General features: G+C 48.0%; 1 protein-coding gene across 3 annotated transcripts in view; it reads right to left on the minus strand.

Annotated features, from left to right (window-relative positions):
- The window catches only part of SFI1 (SFI1 centrin binding protein), a 353554-nt gene that overhangs the window by 99007 nt on the left and 241802 nt on the right, over positions 1-12745 (minus strand). For all 3 annotated transcript variants that reach the window (XM_063913069.1, XM_063913070.1, XM_063913068.1), the window contains one exon: positions 3401-3476. In XM_063913069.1, coding sequence (XP_063769139.1) covers positions 3401-3476 — 76 coding nt within the window. The remainder of the gene's footprint in view (positions 1-3400; positions 3477-12745) is intronic.

The raw sequence follows: 12745 nt of genomic DNA on the forward strand, positions 1-12745 counted from the left end.
AGACCGCAGGGTGATATTCTATTGACCCCCGTTATCGCGGAAAGTCCAGTTTGGGCGTCCAAACGGGTCACTTTTCGTGCATTTCAGCTCACCACCCCTGGGGGTGGCAAGCTGAAATCGCGCCCATCGGCAGCAACATTTGAATACTGCCGGCGGGCATGATGGGGGTGAAAGGGGAGGGACGGAAGATTTGAATCCCGCCCTATGGGGGGTCATTCCAAGTTGTTCGCTCGTTGCTGATTTTCGCAGCAGAGCGATTAAGGCAAAAATGCGCGCATGGTACGCAGCGCGCATGCGCTAAGTATTTTAGCACAAAACTTGGTAGATTTACTCAAGTCTGAACGAAGAATTTTCATCGTTGAAGTGATCGGAGTGTGATTGACAGGAAGTGGGTGTTTCTGGGCGGAAACTGACCGTTTTCTAGGAGTGTGCGGAAAAACGCAGGCGTGCCAGGATAAAACGCAGGAGTGGCTGGAGAAACAGGGGAGTGGCTGGCCAAACGCAGGGCATGTTTGTGACGTCAAACCAGGAACGAAACGGGCTGAGCTGATCGCAATGTAGGAGTAAGTCTCGAGCTACTCAGAAACTGCTAAGAAATTTCTATTCGCAATTCTGCTAATCTTTCGTTCGCAATTCTGCTAAGCTAAGATACACTTCCAGAGGGCGGCGGCCTAGTGTGTGCAATGCTGCTAAAATCTGCTAGCGAGCGAACAACTCGGAATGACCCCCTATGTGTAGTTATTAAATTGCAATTCTCAGTGTTGAAATATTTATAATATAATTATTTCAAATGTACTGTGAATAAATAGTTGAATACGCAAAAGATAAGCTAACCTACAAAATGATCACTGAATTTGTGCAATAGCAGGATCTAGCACATACAGTATCACCAAGGAGAGCACTGTACTGAGATTAATCCTGTCCATAATACTGTATGTTTTTAATAGAAAAAACAGAAAACGTAATAGATGTCATTCCTGTACCTCCAAGCTTATAAACGCAGAGTCAAAATTGTTATGTAACACTAATAAATGCTGTTATCGAGAGTAGCACCTGCTGCAGGAGATAAACACAGTCTATCCAATGTGGCCTGTACTTCAGGTATGGATACATGTACGGAGGACAAATCAATTGCTGGTGAGCAGCAAATGTTCTAAAGTAACTCAGAGATCGCTATGTGCAAGTCATCAGCTACGGACTCCGAAGGTAATCAGAAATTTGATCCAAGTGCCAATAAAACAGCAGCAGCAACTTATTGCTAATGCGTTTCTCTGGTGGGCTGCTGGTTTCATCAGAGGAATCCTTCTGATGAAACCATGGCCCTCATTCCGAGTTGTTCGCTCGGTATTTTTCATCGCATCGCAATGAAAATCCGCTTAGTACGCATGCGCAATGTTCGCACTGCGACTGCGCCAAGTAACTTTGCTATGTAGAAAGTAATTTTACTCACGGCTTTTTCATCGCTCCGGCGATCGTAATGTGATTGACAGGAAATGGGTGTTACTGGGCGGAAACACGGCGTTTCAGGGGCGTGTGGCTGAAAACGCTACCGTTTCCGGAAAAAACGCAGGAGTGGCCGGAGAAACGGTGGGAGTGCCTGGCCGAACGCTGGGTGTGTTTGTGACGTCAACCAGGAACGACAAGCACTGAAATGATCGCACAGGCAGAGTAAGTCTGGAGCTACTCTGAAACTGCTAAGTAGTTAGTAATCGCAATATTGCGAATACATCGGTCGCAATTTTAAGAAGCTAAGATTCACTCCCAGTAGGCGGCGGCTTAGCGTGTGTAACTCTGCTAAATTCGCCTTGCGACCGATCAACTCGGAATGAGGGCCCATGTTTTATCACAGTTTAGCAGAAAACATCCTCCATTACTTTAGGTGGTGATGAAGCTAGGGTCTGTGCCATATTAAAAATTAAATAATGGTATACATCCAGATGCTGGAGAGGGTGTGCATCTGAAGGTATCTAACTTCATAGTTTATGAATGTATTCCAGACATCAAAATAAATTACTATGGCATATAGTCACTGCCACCACTTCATTTGCCAGCTGATTGGAAAAAACCTGTCCCTCTTCTCACTTCAAATGATAATCTCCAGGGTTTGGTATGCCTATGGTACGGAATTTATGACCAGTATAATAATAACAAAACTCCTCTAGATCATTGGACAAGGGCCCTGATTCAGCTTCAGTTGCAGTTTTGCTAATTTAGCAGAACTGCAACTGCTTTCACTTGCATGCTGGGGGTAGCCCAACACAGGGCGAGGCAGCCCAGCGATGCAATCGCAGCTCAATTGTGATCGCATCACTGTATAAAGGGAAGCCCCCTGCCTGCGCAGCCAGGCCACCGACATTTTTCCCATCGCATCAGGCGCGTGTGACATCACACGGACACCTGGAAAATGGCACTGACCCGCCCCCATAACGCCGGGCGGCGAACTCCTCTCCTCTGCTTGTCAATGAGGCAGAGGCGTTTGCATCACTGCGAGGCGATCGCACCTCCGAGTGTGCGCACTGGCCTGATATTCAGGAATATGCGACGCATACTGAATAAGTCCCAAAGTTTGGAGTCCATGGCATATACTACATAACTTTCATTCCCCATTTCAGTAATAATGAGTAACCCTAGTTACTGAATTCTGTTTGTCTCCATCTCTTCATTCATTGTAATTTCTTCTTCATCTTTCTTCATGGTTCACCACACCATATCCCCTTTCTTGGGTGTAGTATAGGATGCCGGTGGCCGGGCTTCCAGCGACCAGCATACCGGCGCCGGAATCCCGAACGCCGGCATACCAACAGCGTGGCGAGTGCAAATGAGCCCCTTGAGGGCTCGCTGCGCTCGCCCCGCTGTGGGCACGGTGGCTATTTATTCTCCCTCCAGGGGGGTCGTGGACCCCCAAGAGGGAGATAAAGTGTTGGTATGTCGGCTGTCGGGATTCCGGCACCGGTATACTGGGCGCCGGGATCCCGACAGCCGGCAAACTGAAGACCACCCCCTTTCTTACCGTCCCCCTAACCACCTTATTGTAAAATTGCTCACTCATCTGGAGTGCTTCAGGCAACGAATATGCCCCACTAAGTGTGCTTTTCTGTCTTTTATGTACACAGTTGCCTTTCAATAAACTTTTCAGAGAAACTAATTTTATTTATATAGGTTTTCTCCCAAGAGGACTCAAAGCCTATTTGCAGATAAGAAAAAAAACAACTTAAGTATTAACACACTACAGAACAGAGCTAGACAAGTCCCTAAAAAGGGACATTAATGAAATGCATCAGTTAACAGGTAAGTCTTGAGGCGATTATAGAAGGCTTCTAGAGGTGAGGCCTTACATTTCATAAGACTACGCTCCTGGAGAAAACATTTTTGTACAGAGAACAGAAGGAAATGCCCTCACCAATTTCCAGTGCTGCCAGGCTTTCTTCACACACAGCTGCTGGTGATGATGCGTCACTGCCAACTCTCTGGCTCTCCTGATACAGAAACAAGGACACTATTATGACAAGTAGCCTAAATAATGCATTGAGTCACAGCACTGGAGACAAAATCGTTTGTCTGTTCAAAGGCTAAATTGTTTGGTTTTTTTCTAGTCACGCAGTAGGTTTTCTAGCAGTATTGTTAGGAGGAAAAGAAGAGCAAATATGCTGAAACTCCAGATACACGGTGCCTGTCTATTCCTATGTGGTAAGCACCATGGAAACTCTGCTATGCACATCTGAAACATTTTAAAGGGGGCTAGATGGACAGTCTCCTACATGCAGCAAACGTCCTGATAGGAATCCCATTATAACATACTGTCATCAGCTCACTATAGCGGAAACTGACTAGTAACAGGATGATAGCTCTGCACAGACAGAAAACATCTGACGTTCTGGTATGGAAAGTCTTACATCTATATGCTCCATATACTAATACTCCAATTACTGTAGAAAGCTGCTCCTGCTTCTCCGGTTATCAAGGCAGGAGGCAGCAACCCAAGACCGTATTCACCCATGGCCGGGCCCCTAGACTTTCAGGTATTACGGGCCCCCTCAGTGTCCATCTTGGTGTCAGATTCACAGGCAGACATTTGGGGAGAAGAGCTTATGCCATGGCAGCAGTAGTGAAAACTAACACTTGCTGTAATGTTTTACACTAATATGGAGACTTTGCCAGTATAAATATCACTGAAACTCCGGCGCCATTACATGGGGCGGAGCTTCCTCAGAGCGGGACCAGCGGCGTTTTGGTGCCTTCCTCTGCTTACAGCAGCTGGCACACACAGCTCCTCCAGACACTCAGGATACAGGGGTGTAGCAAAGGGGGAGAGCCGTTATTGTACACAATCTGTGTCCTGAAAATGACTAATACTCCGGTGTTACACCGTGATATAACAGCTTGCAGCCTCAATGGGGCTGTTTAGCTTGGGTGTGCTGTCCCCTTCTCTTCGTCTCCCTCTCACATACAGTAAGGGCAGGCTTGCTATTGTATTACTTGTCTGTGTGTATGTGTCACTGCATAATTGGTATGTCGAGTTCCAGGGCAGGTTGTCAGCCCACAAAGCCCTACTTCCTATCAACATTCTGGAACTTTGGGCAATCTACAATGCTCTGATTCAGGCCTCTCCTCTACTCAGGGATCACGCAATCCAAGTTCAGTCGGACAACGCCACGGCAGTGGTGTACATCAATCGACAAGGAGGGACAAAAAGCAGGTCCTGCATGCGAGAGGTGTCAAAGATACTCCTCTGGGCAGAAAGAAATGCAAGAGCAATGTCCGCAATCTTCATTCCGGGAGTAGACAACTGGGAAGCGGACTTCCTGAGTCGTCACAATCTCCACCAAGGAGAATGAGGGCTCCACCATCAGGTGTTTCAGCAGATCATCGACCGGTGGGGCTGCCCACAAATAGACATGATGGCTTCTCGTCTCACCAAGAAGCTTCGTTGGTATTGTTAGCGAACCAGAGACCCTCAGACGAGGGCAGTGGATGCACTGACGTCGCCTTGACCTTACCGGCTGGTCTACCTGTTTCCTCCGATTCCATTGCTCCCATTGCTTCCATTGCTAAAGCGGATCAGGAATCAAGGAGTCCAGGCAATTCTGATTGCCCCGGATTGGCCTCGGAGGGCGTGGTACGCCGATATTCTGGACATGTCCATCAAAGACACTTGGCCTCTGCCACTGAGATGAGATGATCTTCAACTAGGACCGTTCGTCTACCTGGACTTACGGCGATTTTGTTTGACGCCATGGAGGTTGAGCGGAACATCCTAGCTCAGAATGGCCTTTCCAAAAGGGTTATTGCTACCATGGTTCAGGCCAGGAAACCTGACACATCAAAACACTACCATCATATCTGGAGAAGATATGTCTCTTGGTGCGAGGAACGCACGTATCTGCCTGCGGACTTCTACTTGGGACGTTTCCTCCGTTTCCCGCAGGCTGGTGTGGATAAGGGCTTACGTCTTGGATCCATTAAGGTCCAGATTTCAGCTCTCTCAATTTTCTTCCAGACCTTCTTGCAAGGGGTATTTCACATACAACCTCCTTTTGTGCCGCCCATGGCACCCTGGGATTTGAATGTAGTGTTGGAATTTGTACAGTCCTCCTGGTTTGAACCTCTGATGACAGTAGGAGACAAGTACCTCACGTGGAAGACAATGATGTTATTGGCCCTGGCTTCTGCTAGGCGCGTCTCAGAATTGGGGGCCATATTGTGTAAAAGTCCCTACTTGTTCTTTAACGAGGACAGAGCGGAGCTCAGGACTAGGCAGCAGTTCCTGCCGACGGTCGTCTCTGCATTCCACTTTATTCAACCTATTGTGGTTCCGTCAAGTTCTGGCACTTCTGCTCCTCCGGAGGCATTGGATGCTGTGCGAGCCTTGAAGATCTATGTCAAGAAAACGGCTCGAATAAGAAAGACAGATCCCTTGTTAGTGCTATATGATGCGCAGAAAAAGGGTTGCCCTGCTTCAAAGCAATCCATTGCTCGTTGGCTTAGGCTTACTATCCAACAGGCCTATGTGTCGGCAGCTTTACCTGTTCCACAGTCTCTGAAGACCCACTCTACAAGATCGGTGTGGTCTTCCTGGGCAGCTGCCTATGGAGTCTCAGCCTTGCAACTATGCCGAGCTGCTGCCTGGTCGGGGAAGAACACCTTTGTCAAGTTCTACAGGTTTTATACCCTGGCCAAAGAGGATACCCAGTTTGGGCAGGCGGTGCTGCAAATGTCTCCACACATTCCGCCCGTTCTGGAATCGTTGGAACGTCCCCCATCGTACTAATTCCCCAATATCCCTTATGGATGCTAAAGAAAATAGGATTTTAATCACCTACCAGTACATCCTTTTCTCGTAGTCCGTAAGGGATATTGGGCGCCCGCCTCAGTTGACTTTTCTGCAGGTTGTCTCTTATATGGTTACCTGTTCAGCAGTTGCTGTTTTGTTACCAGACGTTGCTGGTCGTTTTATATTATTGTACGCTGGTGTGTGAATCTCACCACTCGTTGTTATGTTCCTTCTCTCAAGTATGTCATTTCTCCCTCGGGCACTATTTTACCTATATCTGCATGTGGAAGGGGGCATAGAGGGGAGGAGCCAGCACACCCAGCTGAAGAAATTTTAAATGCACCGGCTTCTTTGGACCCCGTCTATACCCCATCGTACTAATTCCCCAATATCCCTTATGGACTACGAGAAAAGGATTTACCGGTAGGTAATTAAAATCCTATTTTTGCTAAAAATAGCCCTGCCAAGGAGAGTGAGTGAAAAGTCACTCCCTCTACAGTGTCCACAGTCGCATAGCGCGTCTTGAAGTGTTGTGTGCATGCGCAATACTATAGCTGTGCTGGGTATGGGAATCTTTTTGCATTAACTTTATAACCAGATTGCCTCTCTGCAGCTGGAGGCAGGTAACGGGACTTTCTAGCAGTGAAATCAGCACTGGAGAAGGACACCCACCGGTAAGTGTTTGCTGACCTTTGCAACACCTGGGTCACTTAGTGCCACCACAGGTGCCTATGGCAGTACCGCTATTTAAACTGCTTTTAGGGCGTGTGGGAAGAAGAGAGAAGCGATATGCACAAGGATTTTCTCTCTTTTTCGTTTAACTTCCTTATCTCTCCTTAGTATACAAGCCCTTTATTTCTTAATGTTAAATAGCAGCTGTTTTATAGAAGTCAACATATATTTTATGATTTGTGGTCCTTTAACTAGTAAATGAACAACACTTTAAAATATAGCAAATAAGCACAAAATTTAGACAATTCTGTACAAGAATTATTGAGAGAGCTGCACTACACCACAGAAAATAAGAATTTACTTACCGATAATTCTATTTCTCGGAGTCCGTAGTGGATGCTGGGGTTCCTGAAAGGACCATGGGGAATAGCGGCTCCGCAGGAGACAGGGCACAAAAAAGTAAAGCTTTACTAGGTCAGGTGGTGTGCACTGGCTCCTCCCCCTATGACCCTCCTCCAGACTCCAGTTAGGTACCGTGCCCGGACGAGCATACACAATAAGGGAGGCATTTTGAATCCCGGGTAAGACTCATACCAGCCACACCAATCACACCGTACAACTTGTGATCTAAACCCAGTTAACAGTATGACAACAGAAAGGGCCTCTTAAAGATGGCTCCTTAACAATAACCCGAATTAGTTAACAATAACTATGTACAAGTATTGCAGATAATCCGCACTTGGGATGGGCGCCCAGCATCCACTACGGACTCCGAGAAATAGAATTATCGGTAAGTAAATTCTTATTTTCTCTATCGTCCTAAGTGGATGCTGGGGTTCCTGAAAGGACCATGGGGATTATACCAAAGCTCCCAAACGGGCGGGAGAGTGCGGATGACTCTGCAGCACCGAATGAGAGAACTCCAGGTCCTCCTTTGCCAGGGTATCAAATTTGTAAAATTTTACAAACGTGTTCTCCCCCGACCACGTAGCTGCTCGGCAGAGTTGTAATGCCGAGACCCCTCGGGCAGCCGCCCAAGATGAGCCCACCTTCCTTGTGGAGTGGGCTTTTACAGTTTTAGGCTGTGGCAGGCCTGCCACAGAATGTGCAAGTTGAATTGTGTTACAAATCCAACGAGCAATCGACTGCTTAGAAGCAGGTGCGCCCAACTTGTTGGGTGCATACAATATAAACAGCGAGTCAGATTTTCTGACTCCAGCCGTCCTTGCAATGTATATTTTTAAGGCTCTGACAACGTCCAACAACTTGGAGTCCTCCAAGTCGCTAGTGGCCGCAGGCACCACAATAGGTTGGTTCAGATGAAATGCTGATACCACTTTAGGGAGAAAATGCGGACGAGTCCGCAGTTCTGCCCTATCCGAATGGAAGATTAGATAAGGACTTTTATAAGATAAAGCCGCCAATTCAGATACTCTCCTGGCAGAGGCCAGGGCTAGTAACATAGTCACTTTCAATGTGAGATATTTCAAATCCACCTTTTTCAATGGTTCAAACCAATGGGATTTGAGGAAATCTAAAACTACATTTAGATCCCACGGTGCCACCGGAGGCACCACAGGAGGCTGTATATGCAGTACTCCCTTGACAAAAGTCTGGACCTCAGGGACAGAGGCCAATTCTTTTTGGAAGAATATTGACAGGGCCGAAATTTGAACCTTAATGGATCCCAATTTGAGACCCATAGATAATCCTGATTGCAGGAAATGTAGGAAACGACCCAGTTGGAATTCCTCCGTCGGAACCCTCCGATCCTCGCACCACGCTACATATTTTCGCCAAATGCGGTGATAATGTTTCACGGTGACTTCCTTCCGTGCCTTAATCAAGGTAGGAATGACTTCTTCTGGAATGCCTTTCCCTTTTAGGATCTGGCGTTCAACCGCCATGCCGTCAAACGCAGCCGCGGTAAGTCTTGAAAAAGACAGGGACCCTGCTGTAGCAGGTCCCTTCTCAGAGGTAGAGGCCACGGTTCGTCCGTGAGCATCTCTTGAAGTTCCGGATACCAAGTCCTTCTCGGCCAATCCGGAACCACTAGTATTGTTCTTACTCTTCTTTGCCGTATGATCTTCAATACCTTTGGTATGAGCGGCAGAGGAGGAAACACATACACTGACTGGTACACCCAAGGAGTTACCAGTGCGTCCACAGCTATTGCCTGTGGATCTCTTGACCTGGCGCAATATTTGTCCAGTTTCTTGTTGAGGCGAGACGCCATCATGTCTACAATTGGTCTTTCCCAACGGTCTATTAACATGTTGAAGACTTCTGGATGTAGACCCCACTCTCCCGGATGAAGATCGTGTCTGCTGAGGAAGTCTGCTTCCCAGTTGTCCACGCCCGGGATGAACACTGCTGACAGTGCTATCACGTGATTCTCCGCCCAGCGAAGAATCTTGGCAGCTTCTGCCATTGCACTCCTGCTTCTTGTGCCGCCCTGCCTGTTTACATGGGCGACCGCCGTGATGTTGTCCGACTGAATCAACACCGGCTTTCCTTGCAGGAGAAGTTCCGCCTGGCTTAGAGCATTGTAGATTGCTCTTAGTTCCAGAATGTTTATGTGAAGAGACTTTTCCAGGCTCGACCACACTCCCTGGAAGTTTCTTCCTTGTGTGACTGCTCCCCAGCCTCTCAGGCTGGCGTCCGTGGTCACCAGGATCCAATCCTGAATGCCGAATCTGCGGCCTTCTAATAGGTGAGCCTTCTGCAACCACCACAGAAGTGACACCCTTGTCTTTGGTGACAGGGTTATTCGCAGGTGCATCTGCAGATGCGACCCTGACCATTTGTCCAACAGATCCCTTTGGAATATTCTTGCATGGAATCTGCCGAATGGAATTGCTTCGTAAGAAGCCACCATTTTTCCCAGGACTCTTGTGCATTGATGTACTGACACTTTTCCTGGTTTTAGGAGGTTCCTGACCAGATCGGATAACTCCTTGGCTTTTTCCTCTGGAAGGAAAACCTTTTTCTGAACCGTGTCCAGAATCATTCCTAGGAACAGCAGACGAGTTGTCGGGATTAAATGGGATTTTGGAATATTCAGAATCCACCCGTGTTGTCTTAGCACCTCTTGAGATAGTGCTAAAGCTGTCTCCAGCTGTTCTCTGGACCTTGCCCTTATTAGGAGATCGTCCAAGTATGGGATAACTAATACGCCTTTTCTTCGAAGAAGAATCATCATCTCGGCCATTACCTTGGTAAAGACCCGAGGCGCCGTGGACAATCCGAACGGCAGCGTCTGAAACTGATAGTGACAGTTTTGAACAATGAACCTGAGGTACCCCTTGTAATAGGGGTACTTTGACTATCACCTGCTGAGCGTACAGCTTGTGAATGGCTTCCAACACCCTCTCCCTTTCGGAAGAGACGGTTGGTAAGGCAGACTTCAGGAAACGATGAGGAGGATCCGTCTCTAATTCCAACCTGTACCCCTGAGATATTATCTGCAGGATCCAGGGGTCTACCTGCGAGTGAGCCCACTGCGCGCTGTAATTTTTGAGACGGCCCCCCACTGTCCCCGAGTCCGCTTGAGAGGCCCCAGCGTCATGCTGAGGTTTTTGCAGGAGCCGGGGAGGGCTTCTGTTCCTGGGAAGGAGCTGCCTGTTGGTGTCTCTTCCCTCTTCCTCTGCCTCGTGGCAGGTACGACAAGCCCTTTGCTCTCTTATTTTTGTAGGAGCGAAAAGGCTGCGGTTGAAAGGTCGGTGCCTTTCTCTGTTGGGGAGTGACTTGAGGTAAAAAAGTGGATTTCCCGGCAGTAGCCGTGGCCACCAAGTCTGATAGACCAACTCCAAATAACTCCTCCCCTTTATACGGCAAAACCTCCATGTGACGTTTTGAATCCGCATCGCCTGTCCACTGTCGTGTCCATAAGGCTCTTCTGGCTGAAATGGACATAGCACTCACCCGAGATGCCAGTGTGCAAATATCCCTCTGTGCATCACGCATATAGATAAATGCATCCTTTATTTGTTCTAACGACAGTAAAACATTGTCCCTATCTAGGGTATCAATATTTTCAATCAGGGATTCTGACCAAACTACTCCAGCACTGCACATCCAGGCAGTTGCTATAGCTGGTCGTAGTATAACACCTGCATGTGTGTATATATTCTTTTGAATAACTTCCATCTTTCTATCTGATGGATCCTTAAGTGCGGCCGTCTCAGGAGAGGGTAACGCCACTTGTTTGGATAAGCGTGTGAGCGCCTTGTCCACCTTAGGGGGTGTTTCCCAGCGCGCCCTAACCTCTGGCGGGAAAGGGTATAATGCCAATAACTTTTTTGAAATTATCAACTTTTTATCAGGAGCAACCCACGCTTCATCACACACGTCATTTAATTCTTCTGATTCAGGAAAAACTGTTTGTAGTTTTTTCACACCATACATAATACCCTGTTTTACGGTATCTGTAGTATCAGCTAAATGTAACGTCTCCTTCATTGCCAAAATCATATAACGTGTGGCCCTACTGGAAAATACGTTTGAATTTCTACCGTCGTCACTGGAATCAGTGCCCGTGTCTGGGTCTGTGTCGACCGACTGAGGCAAAGGGCGTTTTACAGCCCCTGACGGTGTTTGAGGCGCCTGGACAGGCATTAATTGATTGTCCGGCCGCCTCATGTCCTCAACTGACTGTTTAAGGGAAGATAAACCATCACGTAATTCCACAAATAAAGGCATCCATTCTGGTGTCGACCCCCTGGGGGGTGACATCTGCATATTTGGCAATTGCTCCGCCTCCACACCAATATCGTCCTCATACATGTCGACACCACGTACCGACACACACCGCAAACTCACAGGGAATGCTCTAATGAAGACAGGACCCACTAGCCCTTTTGGGGAGACAGAGGGAGAGTCTGCCAGCACACACCACAAAGCGCTATATATACAAGGGATATCCTTATATTAAGTGCTCCCTTATAGCTGCTTTAATATATATATATATAGCCATTAATGTGCCCCCCCTCTCTGTTTTACCCTGTTTCTGTAGTGCAGTGCAGGGGAGAGACCTGGGAGCCGTTCTGACCAGCGGAGCTGTGACAGAAAATGGCGCCGTGTGCTGAGGAGATAGGCCCCGCCCCTTTTTCGGCGGGTTCTTCTCCCGCTATTTTTCCAGTCAGGCAGGGGTTAAATATCTCCATATAGCCCCTATGGGCTATATGTGAGGTATTTTTAGCCTTGTATAAGGTTTATATTTGCCTCTCAGAGCGCCCCCCCCCAGCGCTCTGCACCCTCAGTGACTGCCCAGTGAAGTGTGCTGAGAGGAAAATGGCGCACAGCTGCAGTGCTGTGCGCTACCTTATGAAGACTGAGGAGTCTTCAGCCGCCGGTTTCCGGACCTCTTCACGCTTCAGCATCTGCAAGGGGGTCGGCGGCGCGGCTCCGGGACCGGACTCCACGGCTGGGCCTGTGTTCGATCCCTCTGGAGCTAATGGTGTCCAGTAGCCAAGCAGCAAATCCACTCTGCATGCAGGTGAGTTTACTACTTTCCCCCTAAGTCCCACGTTGCAGTGATCCTGTTGCCAGCAGGACTCACTGTAAAGAAAAAAACCTAAACTAAACTTTCTCTAAGCAGCTCTTTAGGAGAGCCACCTAGATTGCACCCTTCTCGTTCGGGCACAAAATCTAACTGGAGTCTGGAGGAGGGTCATAGGGGGAGGAGCCAGTGCACACCACCTGACCTAGTAAAGCTTTACTTTTTTGTGCCCTGTCTCCTGCGGAGCCGCTATTCCCCATGGTCCTTTCAGGAACCCCAGCATCCACTTAGGACGATAGAGA

The sequence above is a fragment of the Pseudophryne corroboree genome, chromosome 1 (assembly GCF_028390025.1).
Source record: "Pseudophryne corroboree isolate aPseCor3 chromosome 1, aPseCor3.hap2, whole genome shotgun sequence".
NCBI lineage: Eukaryota > Metazoa > Chordata > Amphibia > Anura > Myobatrachidae > Pseudophryne > Pseudophryne corroboree.